At 44.1% G+C, this 12975-nt stretch overlaps 1 protein-coding gene across 1 annotated transcript in view; it reads right to left on the bottom strand.

The window, feature by feature from the left end:
* Nucleotides 1–12975, bottom strand: part of PAPOLG (poly(A) polymerase gamma) — a 523629-nt gene that overhangs the window by 322544 nt on the left and 188110 nt on the right. Inside the window, exon 9 of the mRNA XM_069234379.1 lies at nucleotides 4312–4450. Coding sequence (XP_069090480.1) covers nucleotides 4312–4450 — 139 coding nt within the window. The remainder of the gene's footprint in view (nucleotides 1–4311; nucleotides 4451–12975) is intronic.

The following is a 12975-nucleotide window of genomic DNA, read 5'->3' as shown; positions in this document are numbered from 1 at the left end:
AGGACTGGAGACCGCTGGACTGCAGTAGGGCTGCAGACAGGTCGGTAAGGCTGGGGCCAAGTCAGTTGGTATTTGCAGTCTTCTCTGCTGGTGAGACGCTGTAGTTTCTGGCTCTTCTTAGGTCATCAGAAATTTGATTTCTAGGGTCCAGGGTGGTCACCTAAATACTGAATGTAGGTGGCGTTACAGGGGTGTCAGGTGGTAGCCAATGGGCTACTCACCTTAAGGGTGACTACAACCTTCTTATGACCACTTCCTTTTGGAAGTGGGCATAGCCCTAACCATATTGGCCCAATTCCTTCCAAACAAGATGGAGGAATTTAAGTAGTGTCCACTTCAGCTTTCCCACCTTAGGGGTGGGACTGGCATTAAGTGGGCACTCCTCCCAATTTATCTAATTTTCCTGCTAGTCCTGCAGCCTAAAGTGGGGACAGGAACCGGGGGTCAGCCTTCTCCACCATTTGGAGAGGTCTGGGTTGCATTTCAACAGTGGCAATGCCTTTAATACTCCCTGCTCTGGAATGTCCATCCTGCCTGAACGAGGTGTTATCAACTCCGCCTAGAGCAGGCCTTTGTTCTGAGACCTTGAGAGCATTGCCTCTCACGTCAAAGAGCCAGAACACTGTCTAAGGTGGCTGCACTGGTTTGCACCAGTGCAATGGCCACGCTAGGGGTTGGTAGGTTTTCAGGGTGCACCTCCAAGATAGCCTCTGTGAGCATGTATTAATAAATCCATCACTGGACTCAGAGTAGGAAGCTGGCTCTGTATATACTATACCAAAATGAGTTAGTGTGCAGAGTCCAGGCGTTCCCCAGAGGCCAAAGCAGAATACTAATGGCTCTCTTGTGGTAGTGTGGTCGAGCAGTTAGACTTATCAGGGTAGTGCAAAGCATTTGTTGTACACAGTCAAGAAATGAGGCACACACTCAACGGCTAACTGCAGGGAAATTGTTTTATATAGCAAAATATTTTGTTACTTTATTAGTGGAACAAGAAAGTCTGTTGTAGATTAGTACAGTTGTCAATAGGTATCAAGCATATATTTTTACAGACAAAGTAGTTTACAAGAAAGTAACACTGACCTTTTTTATGGGGGGGGGGGGGGTGAGGGAGGAGGGTTCTGGGTCGGTTCCAGGAAACCGGTAGGCAGGAGAAGTGCCCGCTAGACTGGTCAGATCCCCCCCCCAGGACAGGGAGTTTCAGGTGCAGGGGTCTCCTTGGGCATCTGCAATCTTCGTCGGATCTGGTCGGTGAGGGTCCTCCAGATTCAGTCCGAACGCAGTATTGTGTTGGTCAGGAGCAGTCAACCCAGGGTGGACTCAAAGTCAGAATTGCCTGGGACCTTCTTTGGACCAGTGGGGCACCTCGGGTGCAGAGTGGGTAGGGCTTGCAGATCCGGGGCAGTTCTGGAGTCGTTTATGGAGGTTTCTTCTGGACAGGGACGCTGTCCTCTGGAGTTCTTGGTCTTCTGGGGGCTTGTAGAGGTTGCTGGTCCTGCAGGATGGGTTGCCCTCTTGGAGCAGGGATCATTAAAGCTGCAGACAGGCCGGTAGGGGTTGGGCCAAGCCAGTTGTCTGGGGTCTTCACAGCTGGGGTCAGCTTGGCAGTCCTTTCTTCAGGTCACCAGGAATCTGGTGAGTAAGATTAAGGGGTGCCCTTAAATACTAGATTTAGAGGTGTTACATGGGTCAGAGGGCAGTAGCAAATGGATACTGTCCCCGAGGGTGGCTACACCCTTCATGTGATTCCTCCTCCCCTCACCCGTTTGAGGAGGGGGAGGGGGCACTTTTCTATCCCTATTGGTTCCTCCCCTCCAAAACAAGATGGAGGAGTTTGTAAGGAGGGGGTCACTTCAGCTTTGGGCACCTTCGGAGTAGCTACCTGGAGTGCCCTGGGGCATTAACAGGAGGCCTGAGCCTTTGAGGCTCACCGCCAAATGTTAGTTCCTGCAGGGGGGAGATGTGAAGCACCTCCACCCAGAGCAAGCTTTGTTTCTGACCCTGGAGAGCACAAATGCTCTCACCCCATTGGGTCAGAAACTAGTCTGTTAGTGGAAGGTTGGCACAGACTTGTCAGTCCTGCACTAAAGGGTTGGGTAAAATACAGGAGGCACCTCTAAGACGTCCTCTGTGTGCATTGTACAATAAATCTAACAATGGCATCAGTGTGGATTTATTGTGCTGAGAAGTTAGATACCAAACTTCCTAGCCTTCAGTGAATCCATCATGGAGCTTTGAAGCTTGTAATGACTAACTCCCAGGCCATGTACTTAATATGGCCACATTGCACTTACGATGTGTAAGAATGGACTTGGCTGCATGAGTAATATGCCCCTACAATGTCTATGCCCTCACCAGTCGTATAGTGCACCCTGCGTAAGGGCTGTAAGGCCTGCTAGAGGGGTGACTTGCCTATGCCACAGGCAGTGATTTGTGGGTGTGGCGCCTCAGAAGCAGTATCATGTCAACTTTGCCTTTTTCTCCTGACCAGCACACACATACAGCAATGGCAGTATGCATGTGCTTGGTGAGGAGTCCCTTTCCTACACCCATGACCTGTGTAGATGAGTGGCGACCACCGCCATCACCTTGAACACCAGAGAGGTGCTTGTGTGGTTGGGTGGGTGTGTGCTTGTGTGGGGTGGTGAGTGGGGGGCTGAGTGGGAGGTGTGTGTGCGGGGGGGGGGGGCACGTGCAAAGGGGGGGGGGCGTGCATGTGTGTGTGCAGCAAGTATCTGGGGAGGTATCTAGTCCACTGGCTTCACTTCGGTCTGTACATCAGTCCATGGGGTCTTGGAGAGCTGGTATCCCAAAGGGTCCAGCGATTCTCCCCCCCCCCCCAAATCCCTCACTGTAACCTAGTCCATAGGAATTAGGCTCAGGATCAGACACAGGGGCCAAGGCCCCTGTCAGCACCAGAGTCTGCGTCATACGACACCCATCCGGGTCAGAGTCAGCAATAAGGATGGGGGGGGGGGCACAGGTGGTGCTGGTAGCATAAACGTCAGGACCGGCAGCAGGGAAGGTCAAGGTGGTACGACTTGCAGTGGTCAGGATTCAGGAACAGATCCATGGATGCCCCTCAGAGCCAAGGTCGCCAGCACACAACCCAAAGGGGCCCTTTCCCACTCTGTGGAGCCCACAGATACAGCAGTGGAGTCAGACTGCACAAAAATGAGGTACATGGCCTCAAAACTCCTTTAGTTGGGCAGGGGTCACTCTGGCTCCCTGAAACTTGGTGAGGTGAGAAGTCAGCCCAGGCTCCACAGCAGGAGGCCTAGTACAATAACGCTCCCGCTGTCAACGGGTGAGGTGAAGTCGACAAACATTTTGCTTTCTTCTTATGCCTTTACTTACCAGATCATCCAGAGGACTTTGAGTGGGATGACGAAAGGGGCTGGGGAGAGGGGTGGAAATTCTCAGAATGATCCAGAGACCTTCCTTTCGACTGGGACTTACGCAGAGCCGAGCACCGGGCCGCCCTAAGCTTTCAAGACCACTCCCTCAAAGCGTTCGTATTCATGGCCCGGCACAAATGGGTAATGGCTGCGCTCCAGACACCAAGGGCACACACGATGCAGATCAGTCATGGACATTGCCCGATGGCAGGATGCACTGGGTTTGAACCTTGTCTTAAGTGAAGACATCCCTCGACACATCAGGAGTAGAAATACTCAGAAAAAGCATGGGCAAAGTGAAAAAAAGACCAGCAAAAAAAAAAAAGACTGATGGGTAGCTCTTTCTTCAGATCAGCGCTGTCTGGCACTGAGAAAAGAACTGATGTCAGTGTGCAAGGGTGGTAACCTATATAAGACCTGCAACATCATATTTGCGCAGTCAACACTGGGCTGATCAATGGCACCTAACAGCACAGAGGGATAGTGCTAGAGAAAAATCTCTGGATCCAGACCGACTCCTGGGGAAATTCTAAGGTAAGGAATCTGCAACCAGATGTCTGTCAGATATTTGCTAACATTAGGAAACATGCTGTTTCACAAATATCAGTGATCATCCCTGGCACAGAGGACAAACAATGGATATCAACAGTCTTAGGATCTTCAAGCCAAGTAAAGTAAATTAAGAAAAAACGTTTTACTTACTCCTAACAATAAGTATTGAGACTTGTAAGGTAAGTGCTTGAGTTCACAAACTGTGCACATAAAAAAAATCTGACAGCAGTTTAACAGAAGTCAATCTGGTAAGCACAGATTGTTTACTTTAATGCAGTATCGAATTAGCAATCGTTGGGTCACCAAACACTGCAAAGCTTTTTCTAAAGTTTATGAAATGTAGACTAGTTATGAAACTTACCACTTTGAGAAAACAAGGAAGAATTTGTGGACAAGAGTAGATGCAACTGCATTGGGATACAACTGGCACGTCCTTGCTACTAACATTGCCCAAGAGACACCGCCAAGAAATCCCATCATGTTGGAATAAATCCCACGCCCTAGATAGAGAAAAAATTAATGTCATTTATTTGATTATAGTGCATCTAAGCTTCTCGCCAGTCACCCCTTTTACTTTCATGTAATTGGAACAACCTTCAATTGAATGATGGGACTAAACCTACTAAAAGCCCAAGGCCACTACCCTCAAGCTCCCTTAATATCCATCTACTCTACATCTCCCATGCTTTATATTTAATATACGCAGTTAAACACAGCAGGGGGAATGGTAGACTAAATTTAAGAACACGGCTGAAGAGCTAAGTACAAGAACTACATGGGTGTGTACCTTGTACTTGTAACATCAAACCCCCTTACCCATAACTATCAGAACATAACCAAAGAAAAAACTTGGCTTGTGGGGCAGGTTGTGGCAATACTGAACTTCAGTAACCAAGTCGTTGTAACAAAGAAGGGGGCACTGTCAGGTTGGGTTGTTAAAGAAAAACATTTTGTTAATGCCTGATGGGCTACAGAAATTGTATGAACCAACAGAAACGTGCAAGTCTGGGAGCAGTATATTGAACTAATAAGCTAAAGGAGATTTGACAAATAAGAAAAGCTTACGCAAATTATAAAATAGAAATGAATAGAAAGCAAGACTTTGAGCAACATAATCTCATGGCTTTCCTTGTATCCAGGTCACATGTGGCACTAGAAGTTAATTGCCCTTTGAGGAAAATCTGACAGGTGCAGAAAAATGACGGAAACATTTAAAAAACACATTGTTTTGGAAATGTAATTTGGTGCTGTGTGAGTGAACTAAACCCAAGTGCACCAAACAGTGATGTTCCTCTCCTCCTCTTACTCACAACTACAATGTGAAACAATTTTACACATTTATGAAGTTAAGATAAGCATCAAACCCAAGGAACAGACTATTGATTGCCAATCTGGGTAGGAGGAGTGGTGGAAAATACACCTTCAGCCATGCTAGTACCAAGGTGACTAAATTCAGGTCCACAAAAGTTTAAAGTAAAGTGAATTCTTCCGGATAATCACATCTACTGGCAAAACGAACCAAAAACATAGCAGGAACAAGAGGTAGTACTAAAGGCATACTGATTACTATTTTGAAAAATCAGGTCTTTTGCCTCAAATTCTTCTCTGCATTGGTTGCAACAAAAAAACGGAAGGGGGGAATGGGTTAGCGATATCTGGCCTCCGCTTCTGCTTCCTTACTTCATGCAGCATTGGCATTTATATTCTAAAAAAAGAAATGGACGGAGAAAATACATGTTCCAAAGATAGGGGTTAAAGCAGACTTCCAATTCTTAACTATTACAGGTGGATTCTTGACCAAGATACATTTACAATCATGGAAAGCAGCTCTAAAGTTGACTAACATAGACAATGTGTAGTAAGTAAAATAAGAGTCTTGCTCCTCGCGCGGTTTGCTGTCAGCACCTTAAAAACACAATTATTTAGCTCTAGAACTCATCCTAGAAACTTGAAGGGATGAAGAAAAGAACATGATTACTATAAGATTAGCTCTTGGTTTTATTTTTAATTATTAAATCTGGTCGTACAAGTGCAATTCATGGTCACAGACAAACATGCCAGGCAGTGATAATACGGGTACATACAGACAACAGAAAAAATAGCAACCATCTGCAGGCAGAATAGATAAACTTTGAATACATGACATAAGAACAAGAAAAGTTGTCCAATAGACAAAAAGTCTTGCCAGTCAAATATTGTAACCACATAATGAAGTCACATCTATACACACAATCCTTTCTTTTGCCCCATGTATGCTTTTAGAAGAGTGCTCAGCTGTAAATTTACCAAACAAACGTTCCTTGGTAACTATCAAGGAAAAATCCAAGGAACTTGCTCCTTTAGGGGCACCTAATGACATTGCGCTGGAGCAAATGAGCACCATGCAAAACTAGAATCTCATCTATTAAATCCACACAAACTAGACACCAAGCTCCCTAATTATGAGCATGAGAATGACTGCTTCAGAGATGGCCATCTGTGCCAGCAGTAAAAGGCTAGGATCAAATGATAGACTGGATCGAAGAAACACCAATCAATTCCATAGAGTACTTAGATACAAGAGCACATTAGGGAAGTCATTAACCCACCTTAAGTCCTGGAAAGAATAGGGGGAGGTGTAGGAGCCCCCTTGATAGAAGAATCACCATGATCTAAGTAGTCAAGCAATTCAGGGGCAAACTGCATGTGAAGTTATGACCGGAAACAAACAGCTCATAGGGCCTTGCCTGCTAAAAGGAAAAAAAAAGAACTACTGATCTTAGTTACCATTCACACAGAATCTGCCAAGAGCCATCCAGGCACTGGAAGTATCCCATGATGACAAGGCAAAGGTACAAAAAAATATAGCTCTAAAAAAAGCAAAATTATCCTAATCTTATTACTTCGTTTGAGAGGATCACAATCAAGATCAATATACTAGGTCAGGCACAAGTAACCACTGACTGAGGGGCAGACCAAGATACCACTTGTCCTCCCTGAAGATTAGAAGAACCAAGATAGAACAGCTTCAAGAAAGGATGAACAGTCTTGGCTCTATGCCCAAAAAAATGGCCAACAATGGCTTTTTAATGGTATCTAATTGTTCACAAATGTGTGACAGATAGAAAAGTAGGTTTATCCACCAATCATAAGTATAAGGTCAAGGTTTCTTGATGCAAAAGTGGTGATTTTTAATGCAGCAAAATATGTCTTCCACTAGGTAAATACAGCAGTTTTTACTTAGTTGATCCAAGTTCCTCTATACAAAAGATTTCAGGTGGTAGTCTGCACATGTTGCGCCCCCTACTTGGCTGGAAGCCTGGGGCTTTCTCATGACAAATTCAGCAGAAAAGTTTTTTTTTTTTTTTTTTTTAATCCAAAGTATTTCAAACCGTATTTTCAAGCATTGCATATCCGATAATATAAAGGTTAAATTAATCCATTTAGTTTGGAGCAGTCCTAATTTGGGCTAATTGTAAGGGCTAAATACAGTCAGTAAGGTCTCAGCGCCGTGAGAATCAATCAGACCATAGAGCTTGATAAAGCACTGATTGGATCGAAGCCAAAAGAGGACAGCCTGATCTGGAAGACACAAGGGCAGTTGCAATAGCTAGTTAACCACCGAGGCATGCACATTTTTTGTATGCTGGAAGGCAGGAATTTTGCTTGTTCTTTGGCTTTGAAGATGCCCAAGGCTGCCCCCTGGAGTGGACTCGCTGAGATCATTGCCTCAGCCAATGCAAGTACCACAATACACAGATTTCAAAGTAGGCTGTGATAACTCTTTGGTCCCTGGTCGATTGGGGTCTCAGAGTGAAACTTCCAGCATGCAGCATTACAATCTTAGTTCTTAGCCAGCAGCGGTCTTCTGAATCATCTGGATGATACATCAGAAAAAACATAATGATAAGCACCAAAAATGCCTGCTGCATGACCATACAGAAAAATGCTAAGTGCATACTCTGGATGAGCATGAACAGTGCAGGAAGCTTCTGGAAAAGGATATCAGTTGTTCATTGCTTGAATTTGGTCATCCACGAGGCAGATAAATGGGTCAGATACTGAAAGCCTATGGTCAACTTTATTAAAAAAAAAAAAAAAAAAAAAAAAGGTACACTGTGGCAAAGTGAATCTGAAGGCAGGAAAATCAGGCCCAGTGAATAGTGAAGAGATTTGAGGGCATATGGATTACACAGGCCGCCATTCCAGTGTACAAAATTAGACTTTGCAATACTACCTGGGTTACCACTCTACCACCAGTGTAACGACATTTGAAATGCAAACATAGGGTAGTCCCACCTCTTCCTGGAGAAGGCTCCAAGATCATGAACTTTCCCCTTCATAACAAAGGCTTGGAATCAAGAGTAAGGAGCAACATATGGCTTCTGGTGCTTTTTTGTCCACGTGGCATAGAAATGGAAAAAATGTACACTACACAGTGCAGTTTTGTAAAAATGGGTGGCTAATATCTTTCAAATTATAGTACCAGGATTCTACAGATGTAAATGGAAGAAGACCGATTGATAAAACCCGTAAATACACATGGCTATGGAAATTTTGAATAATTTACCTGAATAGAATTATTCATGCTTATAAAATAATGCTGGCACAAAGTAAATTCAAATCCACACCAGGCATATTTGCAACAAGGACCAGATCTGAATTTAATTTAGTACAGGCTTAGGAAAACAAACAGTTTTATGCCTCACACCATGCAGCCAGTATATCAGATAGTGTGGCAAGTAGGGACCGAAACACACATGTTAACTTAATTAGCCAAATGGAGAGGCAGGTAAATATTCTTAAAGCAATGCTGAGCACAAATAACTCAGCACACCAGTTTTACACAGGAGAAATCAAGGACTCCTTCCATCGGAAACAGAACAGAAGGACAACCAGGACGTTCAAGCACCAAAATGATTACAGGCATATACAGCACTTTAGATGAAGATTTTAAACAGAATAGTTAAAAAGCAGACAGATATTCAACTTGAGCCACACAGCGAGCATAGGAATCTATCATTTAGTGGAAATCACGAACTTTCCAAAATGAATGCTGAAAAAGAAGCAGGGACAGATGCCTCAACTTCAAAGGGCTTAAAGTATTTGAAATTCTTTTCAGATAACAACCAACTGCCCAGTTGTTATAATAAACACTTGAATCTTAGAGGAAAAACTATATAAATATTATATATATGGAAAGTGTCACTTACCCAGTGTACATCTGTTTGCGGCACGTAGTGCTACAGATTCACATGCTATGCATTGCTTCCGCCATCTAGTGTTGGGCTCAGAGTGTTACAAGTTGTTTTTCTTCGAAGAAGTCATTTCGGAGTCACAGAATCGAGTGACTCCTCCTCTCAGTCATACTGCACATATGCATCAACTCTATTGTTAGATTGTTTTCCCGCAAAAGGGTGTTGGAAGGAGTGAGTGTAACAATATAAATGTTCTATAAAAATATTAAGTAAATATAGATGTCCATGCAAATGTAAATGTATATACATATGTACAAATAAGAAAACTGCAACAACTACAGGCTTACAGGGAGGAGTGAGGGTGCATGTGAGTCTGCAGCACTACATGCCATGAACAGATGTACACTGGGTAAGTGACATTTTCCATTCTATGGCATGTGCTGCTGCAGATACACATGCTATGCACAGACTACAAAGAAGTTCTCCCCAAAATATGCAGTGGCTAGCCTGTAGGAGTTTAAGTTTTTCTTAAGACACCTTGACCAACAATGGCCTGTTGCTTTGAAAATACATCTACACAGTAATGCTTTGTAAACATGTGAGGTGTAGGTCATGTGGCAGCTTTGCATGTGTCTGCATTGGTATGTTTCCTAAAAATGCCATAGAGGCACTATTTTCCCTAGTAGAATGAGCGCTAGGCGTGATTAAAAGTTTTTTTGCCTTCATGTGACATTTTTTAATACATTTAACAATCCATCTAGCTAATCCTTGCTTAGAGATAGGATTACCTTTATATAGCTGTTGAAAGGCAACGAAAAGCTGGTTAGTTTTTCTGAAATCTTTTGTTCTATCTACATAATACATTAGAGCTCTTTAAAGGTCAAGAGTGTGAAGGGCTCTTTCTGCACTTGAATCTGGCTGTGGGAAGAAGACTGGAAGTTCCACTGTTTGTTTATGTGAAAAAGTGATACAACCTTTGGCAGAAATTTTGGTTTCGTTTTAAGTACAACTTTATGTTTGTGTACTTGGAAATCAGGTTCCTCAAGAGTGAACGCTTGATTTTCACTAACTCTTCTTAAAGAAGTAATAGCTACAAGGAAGGCAACCTTCCATGTTAAAAATTGAATTTGGCAAGAGTGCATGGGTTCAAAAGATGGGCCCACGAGTCTGGTAAGTACAATAATTAAATTCCAAGAAGGAACAGGTGGTGTTCTGGATGGAATAATGAGTTTTAATCCGTCCATCAAGGCTTTATTAACAGGAACTCTGAATAGGGAAGTGTGTTGATTAGTTTGTAAATAAGCAGATATTGCAGTAAGGTGGATTTTGATGGATGAACAAAAGCTAAATTTGATTTCTGCAAATGAAGTAAATAGAATACAATATCTTGTATAGATGCTGCAAGTGGATCAGTGTTTTTAGATTGACCGTAGTAGACAAATTGTTTCCATTTGTTTGGAAAACAGTGTCTAGTAGTAGGTTTAAATGCTTGTTTAATCACTTCCATACATTCCGATGGAAGTTTTAGGCAACCAAATTCTATGTCTTCAGGAGCCAAATCGCTAGATTGAAAGCACTGGAGTTTGGGTGCCTGATTTAACCTTTGTTCAGTGTTAACAAATCTGGTCTGTTTGGGAGTTTGGAATGAGGTACTACAGACAGATCTAGGAGTGTTGTGTACCAATGCTGACGTGCCCATGTTGGGGCTATGAGTATCATGGTGAGTGATGTTTGACCCAGTTTGCTAATTAGAAAGGGAAGGAGAGGGGGGAAAAGTGTAAGCAAATATCCCTGACCAATTGATTCATAGAGCATTGCCCTTGGCTAGGGGATGTGGGTGTCTGGGTGCGAAGTTTTGGCATTTTGCGTTTTTGCTTGTTGCAATTAGATCTATTTCTGGTGTTCCCCACTTTTGAAAGTATTTTTGAAGTACTGGGGGGTGAATCTCCCATTTGAGAGTTTGTTGGTGATTCCTGCTTAGGAGATAGGTCAGCTGATTGTCTATCCCTGGAATGTATTCTGCTAATAGATGAATGTGACTGAATTGGCCATTACCAAATTGTTTGGGCTAGTAGGGACAGTTGAGATTAATGTGTCCCCCCGTTTGTTGAGGTAATACATGGTGGTCATGTCTGTTTTTATTAGAACAGTCTTCTGTTTGAGAAGAGGTTGAAACGCTTTTAGGGCAAGAAATACAGATAAGTCTAGGTGGCTTATGTGAAGCTGTTTCTGTTGGTAACCCACTGCCCTTGAATGGTATGATTGTTGATATGAGCTCCCCAACCAATCATTGATGTGTCTGTTGTGAATCTGGTGCGAGGCACAGGGCCTTGAAATGACCCCCCTTTGTTAGATTGCTGAGATTCCACCACTGAAGGGACATGTGTTGGCGGTCCATCAACACTAGATCTTGAAGTTGACCGTGTCCCTGAGACCACTGTTGAGAGGCACTGTTGTAAGGGCCTCATGTTTAATCTTGCATGTGGGACTATGGCTATGCAAGATGCCATTATCCCTAAAATTTTCATGTTAACTCTTAAAGTAGATTGTTGATTTGGCTGTATGTGTGGAATGAGAGTTTGGAAAGCTTGTATCCTTTGTGTATTTGGATATTCTAGGGCTTTTTGAGTATTTAATATAGCACCTAGGTAAGGTTGTACTTGTGCTGGTTAAAGGTGTGATTTTTGGTAATTGAGAGTGAACCCTAGTGTATGCAGGGTTTGGATCACATACAGAGTGCGTTTGTGGCATTGTGTAAAATCGCTTGATTTTAGTAGCTAATCGTCTAGATATGGAAAGATGTGGATGTGTTGTCTTCTTAAGTAGGCCGCTACTACCACTAGACATTTTGTGAACACTGTTGGAGCAGTTATGCCGAATGGCAAAAGTTTACTGGTAATGTTTTCCTGCTATGATGAACCTGAGGTATTTTCTGTGAGCCGGATGGATGGGTGTTAGAAATGGGGTCTCTAGTTGGGAGTCGGTTTGCACCCTGTCCAAGTAGGGACTCTCACTCTAGTCAGGATAAGGGAGATGCCCGCTCAGATAACCCCTGCTCACCCGCTTGGTAGCTTGGCACGAGCAGTCAGGCTTATCTCAGAAGCAATGTGTAAAGCATTTGCACATAACAGTAATAAGTGAAAATACTACAAAAGGACACCACACCAGCTTTAGAAAAATGGCCAATATTTAGCTATATAAAACAAGACCAAATACGATAAAAATCCAACATACAGTAAGATAAATATGAATTCTGCAAGATTTACTCAAAACTACAGTTCCTTGAAGTCGATAGCTCCCCCTGGGGCTATAAAACGGCATTGTGATCAATAAAACCAACAGTTCAGGCCGGCCGCAGCATTGCGGGCCAGGAGCGGTGTCGCTGGCGTCAGTTCCGGAGTCGGTGCAGGAGTCGTCAGGCCCTTGAAGTAACGCACCACTGGGATTAAACTCCGGGCTGATGAAATCCGGTGCGCTGGCGTAGATGGTGTTGGGGCTGCGGTGTGAAGGGGGACGATGAGACGTGCGGTGACCACAGGTCACAGTGCAAGCAGCGGCTCGATGACTGCACCCAGCGGCATCTGGGACCAGGGCTGCGGTGTGAAGCGTGGCGGTGCAATGAGCGGTGTCCACAGGTCACGGTGCAGGCAGCGTTGTCGCGGAAGCGTGGTCGTCGGTAGGCCCAAGCCAGCGGTGCGGGACGGGACGGTGCTTCGTGACCAGTCACGAGCGGTGTCCACAGGCCACGGTGCAGGCAAGAATGGCTGGTGACGACACTGGAGCCGATGGTGCTGGCATTGGTGGACCGGGGCTGCGGAGCGGGACAGGACGCTGCTTCGTGCTCCTCA

This window comes from Pleurodeles waltl, chromosome 5 (genome assembly GCF_031143425.1).
Source record: "Pleurodeles waltl isolate 20211129_DDA chromosome 5, aPleWal1.hap1.20221129, whole genome shotgun sequence".
NCBI classification, from domain to species: domain Eukaryota; kingdom Metazoa; phylum Chordata; class Amphibia; order Caudata; family Salamandridae; genus Pleurodeles; species Pleurodeles waltl.
Note: the sequence above shows the minus strand (reverse complement) of the source record. Positions and strands in the feature narration are given on the sequence as shown.